General features: G+C 35.0%; 2 protein-coding genes across 2 annotated transcripts; both read right to left on the reverse strand.

Moving 5' to 3' along the window:
- Positions 1-12: 12 nt before the first annotated feature.
- Positions 13-2,857, reverse strand: LOC120083211 (structure-specific endonuclease subunit SLX1). Its single transcript, XM_039038865.1, has 4 exons — positions 2,303-2,857; positions 1,938-2,076; positions 1,383-1,516; positions 13-1,096 (listed from the first exon to the last, which is right to left on the reverse strand). Exons 1-4 carry the CDS (start codon positions 2,476-2,478, stop codon positions 346-348), a joined length of 1,200 nt encoding a protein of 399 aa, XP_038894793.1. The 5' UTR covers positions 2,479-2,857; the 3' UTR covers positions 13-345.
- Positions 2,858-3,033: 176 nt separating this feature from the next.
- Positions 3,034-3,763, reverse strand: LOC120083933. Its single transcript, XM_039039842.1, has 2 exons — positions 3,434-3,763; positions 3,034-3,338 (listed from the first exon to the last, which is right to left on the reverse strand). Exons 1-2 carry the CDS (start codon positions 3,596-3,598, stop codon positions 3,246-3,248), a joined length of 258 nt encoding a protein of 85 aa, XP_038895770.1. The 5' UTR covers positions 3,599-3,763; the 3' UTR covers positions 3,034-3,245.
- Positions 3,764-7,815: the final 4,052 nt, after the last annotated feature.

Raw genomic sequence — 7,815 nt, forward strand, 5'->3', positions numbered from 1 at the left:
TTGAAAACGTTATTCAAATTAAATGTCGTCATTGTTATTCAAATGACTGTACTTGATCGTTTGGAACAAGTTAATTGATACCACGTTCTCTTCTAGTACACAAGCCTTATTCACACTTGATTCCCTTTAAAATGGCTTTTGATAGAATATATAACTTGACAACATTCCCCTCTATATTTTGTCAACCAAATTTGAGCCCACGTTGCCTCTGAAAGGGTTGAGAAAATGCTATCTGCAGCAGTACACAAATACTACATCCTCACGGCAAAATGCACCTTTCAAGCACTTGAAAAGTCATTTGAAACCGACCTATATTATATGCGGAATCCAAATTCATCTGCCGTTCTACAATTGGATAAACGTAGGAGATTTAGTCAAATCAATGATCTCAGACCTACCAGAAGTAACTTTTCTCTTGACTCTATGCGAATTCGTTCGGCAGTCGGGAGACGGGGTAGACACATCTATAACCTCATACTCAACAGGAGGAAGCTCAATATTACACCTTGAAACTTTGCTGATTTCAGAAGCTATTCCTGATGATAAATTCTTCCTACAAAGTTGCTGTTCCAAGTTCATACCAGTCCCTTCTATTTGGTCTTCATCTCCATCATCAATGATAATTTCAGTCCTAGATATATCTGTTACAATACAAGACGGAGCACATGAAGCTGGCTCTCGTTCATCCTCCTCGAGTTCTTCATCACATCCATGCAAGTCATATGACATACCTGCATCAATATAAGACGGATTACATGAAGAAGGTGGCACTTGTTCATTATTCTCAAATTCTTTATCGCATCCATGCAATTCACGAGGTCTTCCATCTGTACTAGCCTGATGATCCATTAACTTTTGAGGAACTTCATTTGAAACTTCTTTCATTGATCCATATACTCGAAAACTACAAATTTCTTCACATTCTCTATTATACTCCCAATCATCTTCGTTTTCAAGTACACATTGATCTCCTTCGGAATAGCATGGAAGCTCATTGATGGGGGAAACTTGGACCTTCATATGCTTTGGCAAACTCGGGCAACCAGCCGCATTCTTCATGTACTTTGTTGAGAAGTAGTTTACAGTTATATTCAAACTGCAAGGATAAGGAGAAAATAGTGAATAGAGAGTTTAGCAGATAAATTTGATTGAAATTACATCAGTTTGTTGCTTCTTCATAATTCACAATAGTAAGATATTGCCCCTATCAGACTTAATCTTTGGTTTCGTCCCAAAAATCTCACAGTTATAAGGATATTGTCTTTATTAATATATTATAAAATTTTCCCTTTCCTTACTGATATGGAGGATTATCTTCACATTTCCAACATATTTTGCAGAAAAATTTGATAGAATTATATATATTTTCTCATACGTCGTACCTACACCAAGCAGGAAGTGTGAGCATTGTGTATGCAAGTTTAACTTTGTTAGCAACTCCAGAGAGAGACTTGAAAGTTGCAGCAGCACTTCTTACAGCCAATGACTCATTAGGATGCTGCCACGCCCATTCAAACTGCAGCCATAGTTAGAACATCAAATTCTAGAACTGCTGGAAACTTGCAAGAAAATAAATGGCTAAAGAGGGAAACAACAACACATTTTGGTAAATTTTAAGCCCGAAAACCTAAGATGAATCCGTGGTTTAGAGTAGTGCACCATATAAACTTTCTCATCATAGAGGCTCCATTGCTTTGTAATCTCTATTATTCACTCAATAGTAAATTGTTCTCTTTCGGGACGCAACTAATGCACTATTAATAAATCACGTAAATCTCTATGTCGATTCTTTCTTGTTTACGTTCTCTGTTTTCTTTATTTGTCGATTCATAATAATTTGCATAATCATCGAAGTGTCATTCAGCTAGTAGAAAACAATCGAGTATAAAAGATGCACAATCAAATTAGTTTTAGAGCTCAAAGTCTAGAAATGTAACCTGAAGAGCAGAGACATTAGTGGGGAAGCCATAAATGCACAAGACCATCTCCCAAGGTCTCTTCCTCTTAGTACGCCACGCACCGCATCTAATTTCACCATTGTGCTGTCTGATTCTGCGTTTCGGGTTCACCGTGAATCTAAAATTCCATATAAACAGTCATCCCATCAATCCACTGCCGATGGAGTTACTAATTTCCCAAATTTCTTTATGTTTTCCCTCACTCAATTTATGCAGGAAGCAAAAGAACCGAACCAAAGATCGTAAAGAAATCTGAAAATTGGGAATCTACAAAGCAAATAGAACATCCGATCTAAGGATGCAAGAACAGAAAAATGCTTGAATGGAGTGGGAAAGATTCAAACCCGATATAGGTATGGCCTTTGTAACGAGGGCAAGCAGAGGCCAAGAGATAGCACGAAAAGAAGCCATTCACTTCGTTGCTCCCTTCTTCTTCTTCTTCATCTTCATCGTCTTCCTTCTCCTCCTCTGCTACAGCCATGGTTTTAGAGATTTCCGGTCTCTCTTTCCTCTTCCGCATCTCTCTCTCTCTCTCTCTCAGATGAAAAATTTACTCAAAAATACAATTCGGCCGTTGGCGATAAATATGAAAAAGAAAAGGTATTTAGATTTTGAAATCGGTTCATTACAGCAATCGAATCGGTTCGTGAATTTACCGTTTTGCCCTAAAGGACTTGAACATGTCCATGTGAGTATGGCATCGAAAACCGCAGTTTTTTCAGATTAGAATATAAATACTTTTCTGAGAGCAATTGTTCGTCATTAAAAGATTTCAGTCTGTCATTGATTATCGTTTCCGGTGAAATGAACTTGGGAACCAATGATCCAAATTGCTTTGAATATAAAAAAAAGGTAAAGGCATTCACAATTCTAGGGGTTCCCCTCTCAACATTGGGTTGCCCTAACTTTTATTTTAAAAATACGTAAGGAATCTTTCTAATTAACCAAATTAAATTAACTTTAATTTAAAGTTGTTTATCCGGCCACCCCAATTTAATTAGGAAATTTGATCGGCTTTCCCGTAAACGAATGGACGATTCAATGATTAAGATTCATTGTCTTAATTGCAATTTTATTGCTTTAATTTTGATCTGATCTTATAATAAACCCTCCATTTCTTGAAATCAAAAGCGTTTGCGATCGAGCATTTCTGAACATTTTACAAAATCACTCAAAGGCGGAAAGGGAAAAATAGGTATATCATTCATCCACCGGACATATACAAGAGAAGAAGATGAGGGAAACAATACAATTAACCCAAACAAAACCCCTAGCCGGAAACAGTCGTCAATCAGAAGGCTTCTCCGACGAGGAAAACAAATGCCTCCACAAGTAGCGGCCGCTGGCCATATCGACCACCGTCCAGAACCCCGATGAGAGCTGTTTAAACAGATCGTTCCGATCAGACACAAACAAAGAAATTACAAAAAGGAAATGCAAGATTATTCCGATGGAAGAGAATTAATTAGAAGAACCTTGGAGGAGGAGGAGGAGGAGGAATTGGAATCCAGATCCTTGGAGTGGGAATCGGAATTATCGTCGGCCTGGAAATCTTGAGACGGAGATTTGAGATTCCGGAGAAGGAAGAAGCCGGCGAGAGTCGCTGAGAGAAATATGAGAATAAATCTCAGCGGACACATTTTTTTCGTCTTGTCTAACCTCCGGATCTGAATAAGAGAGAGGAAATTGGGAAGGGGAAAAAAATGATTAGGGTAAAATCAAGGGAGTGAAGTGAAGAAATTGACGAAATTGGGGAATCTGGAACATATGGATGCCATGAAACTAAGCTTGGTTGCTTTTCCACCTAACTCAACCACTCATTTCCTATTCTTTCATACTTTGCCTATTAGACCCAAAGTATTAATAGATATAACATAAAGTAAAAAGATTATAAATATGACCAAATTTAAATAGTAGTGATAGAACATATTAATGGTAAGAATCTATCAACGATTCGCTCATAGATTTGTCTATATTTGTAATTTTTTTTTAAATGATGTTATACATAAAATACTACCAATTGCAATTACCCCTAAACTAATACGTACTTGGTTGCATCTAAAAGAAAAAAAAATTATTTTCAAATATAGCAAAATAAGTTCATTTATTTACAAATTTAGAAAATTATCACCATCTATCATTATCTATCATTAATAGACAGTGATATTTTTTTTTTAAAAAACAACAACTTAAGACCATATTTACGAATTCGTAATGAAAATTGATGTAATTGTAATGAGGTTTTATTATAGATCAATCATAATGGGCCACAATTGCAAACGTAATTGAATTATTTTTTTTATCACGTTTACTTAAAATTATAAATATGTCACATTTACTGGTACAGTTTAGAGTCAAACGGTAATAGTAACAACTACTGTGACAAATTCATAATTCTCATGCTGTAACAGTAACAATATTGACGTAATTTTAAAACGCAGTTGGATTAGGCACCATCCACTCATCAATCAATTTGCATTTTTTTTATTACAGATTTGGAAATAGGCTCCGGATGCTTTTCATATTACCATTGATTTATTACAGATTGTGGTTTTCCCGAAGTAAATATGGTCTAAAATATTTATAAAAAAAAATAAAAAAGATTTTATCATATAGTAAATTATGAATAGATAATTTAATAAGATGCATAAAGATGGGTGTATTTAAATATTTTTTATAATATTGATAATGAGATAAGGTTAGAGTTATGGTTAGTGGTAACCCACAACCTAAATAATTTATACAAAATACACAAATAAATCAAAAGCAAGAGGATATATATGGTGGCTGCATGCTATTCTTTTATTTGGATGGAAAAAAAAATAATATAATAAAAATAAAGAGTAAGCAGCCATATGTAATAAACAATAGAGGAATCGTGCTTGCGTCCTCCAAAGGGGTTGAAAAGTCAAGATTGTACACTAACTCAATTCGACTCCATTCACCGAAAATAACGATTCATATATTAGTATATCATAATTAATTTAAAATATAATATATATTGATGTATCAATAGTTATAAATATTGAAGGAGAAATTTTGGACTAATAATAAATTATCACATCATTCACTAAATTAATGAGAAAACTCTAGATAATTGAACTTGGGACCAATTAGAAGTTGACATGTGTTCCCAAATTAAAATTGAAGACATAAATTGATAAAGTTCGATGATATTGCATGTTTTCATTAGATTGAGTGAAATTAATTTGGTCAAATTTGATATTATAATTTGGGCTAAAGTCTAGCCTAAAAATGAGTTTAATTTTGTCCAAACCCAAAGTAGGTCCAAGTCCAACTAATTGGGCCCAAGTAGAGATGTTAAAAAAAAATCCATGGAGTCGGGGCCCCGCGGCCTGAATACAACGGGGAATGGAGGAGGCAGTGGGAAGTTTCTCTTTTTGTTTGCAATTCGGGGCCAGGGACGGGGAATATATTCCCCGACCCCGACCTCGACCCCAACCCCGCCCCGGCCTGACTTTTGTATATAAATTATATATTATATATATATATATATTATATTTGTAGACTATGTTAGGATAAATTATGGATGTTTTAATTATTTAATTTTAAGACTTTATTACTTTAATTCCTTAGATATTGTAAATATTTAAGATAGGATGTTCTAATCGTTGACATTTAATTTATAAAAATTATGAGAATTTAACATTTTAATTATATCTTTTTAAATTGAATGTGTATTATTATTTTTATTACCAAAATTGATAATATTTTATTTAAATGAAAGTAGTATTGGATATGTTTAAGGAATTGTTAAAATATATATTTAGTTGAAATAAAAAAAATTGTTAGAAAAAAATGATGGCGAGGAAATTTTCCCCCCGAACCCACCCCGCGAAATCCTCGTGGGGAATCCCCGCCTCATTCCCCACAGGAAAATTCGCGGGGACGGGGAATGGAATAGGAGGTGGGGGTGGGGACGGGGACGGGGACGGGGAGGGCTTCCCCGTCCATGCCCCGCCCCGTGGACAATCTTTAGGCCTAAGGGCCAGATCCATGGACCAACCAAGTCCAAGCACACAAAGTCCACCTGAGAACTCTATAAATAGAGGAGTGTTGGGTTTTATGCCCTAAAACTCGTGGTCCGTAAACAATAAACTCATTCTTTAAATCGATAAAATTGTTATTGAATATATGAATTGCTTATTTCGTTTTAGAAATAAATCCAATAAACTAAAAGATCCACGACTATTACATGAGTACTTGAACTTTATATGGAGACATAAGAGTGGATCATATTCGAGTAAATAGTCAAAATGATCTATAGTATACGAATAAGGTGTTGGACAGGTACCAACACACAACAGAAGCAACGAGGATCGATAAGCACTCTAATTCATTAATTTTCGCAGAAAACAAACATGCTTAAACAGAATTTAATGGTTTTCATGACATACCTTTGAAGAACCGTTGAAATCTTGATTTTCAGCTGCAAATTCCTCTAAATCTTTGTGCAAACCACCACAAGATCTTCCCTACTATTCTCGGTGCTCTAGATTGAGTTGTGGAACTCAAAATAAGCTGGAATCAAAGGAAACTTGAAGAATGCTCACACCAGCAACCCAATGAAGAACACCTTCTTCCCATGAATTTTCAGTTAAAATTCTTTCGGTTGCAACCTTCCAAAATCACTCTAATCTCTTCAATATATTGCAGACTATCATAAAAAGAGATTTGCTGCATGGGATGCAGTTTATGCTTGGAGTAATTGAAGGTTGAAGATAATGGATTCTTTGTGAGCAACTTGAAGATGAAGATGAAAAATTCCAATTTTTCCTTTTTGTGTTTTTCTATTTCCAAAATCTATTTTTGATTTTAAAATCATATTTTAATTCTAAAATAAAAATATATTAATTTTACAAATTAATTTCATAAACTAATTTTCTAATAAAATTAATAAATAATTATTTAAACAATTTAAATAATTCTAATTAATTTCATATCCAATATTAAATTAATTTTACACAAATTCATCTTTATATATTTAAATATTAAATATATATATTCTCCAATTCCATTTGATTCTAATTTGAACGATTCAAATTAACTTATCACGCTACTTTAGAGCTAATCCATTTCCGAGCTAGTAGGGGGACCTCGTGGGCATACAGATCATGGGCTCCAACGATCTGAGATTAATCGGCTAAACTCATTAGATCAATCTAACCCCCATTTGTTAACTAATGGGTCATTCCACTAAAACCCATAGTTGAACTCCCCTCACTGTAGATATACTATATCCATTCGATATAACCATAATTAGTAAGTCAACCATTCACAGGTTGTTCGTAATAACGGCTAGGTTGTATCTCTATTTTACCCTCGAAATTACCTCTTGTTCCTTAAGTCCCCACTGATCCCTTAATGAATAATTGTTTTGTGATCCGATCAACAAAACCGAGTCCCTCTCGGGCCAGTGAGAGGGCGGGGCCCCTTATTCAAGACCTAGAATCAGCACTTAAGGGAACAACCTCTTTACTATCCCTAAAAGTGGGTAGGAGTGAATTCTATCTTGCACCCTATGTTCCTAGCTATCTAACCAGTCTTACCCTAAAATGGAAGGTTTATTGAGCCGACGCTGTTGAGCCAACCCCCACCTATGCAAATCTAAGGATAATTTCAAATAAATAGGAGTTCATAGTTAGCTCAAGATTAAGGTCAAGTTACCTAGGTCATCGCTTTGAAATAATCAGCCTTAAATAGTAAACAACGTTATAAAGTAAAAGTGACTAATTTCATGGTCCGGTCTTGTACAAACCATTTTGCACAAGGACACTCCCACTCCTCATGTCCCAATATGAACGAATTGGGATCACTTCGTTTGCAGCACTTTACA

Source organism: Benincasa hispida, chromosome 8, assembly GCF_009727055.1.
Source record: "Benincasa hispida cultivar B227 chromosome 8, ASM972705v1, whole genome shotgun sequence".
In the NCBI taxonomy this organism is placed as follows: Eukaryota; Viridiplantae; Streptophyta; class Magnoliopsida; order Cucurbitales; family Cucurbitaceae; genus Benincasa; species Benincasa hispida.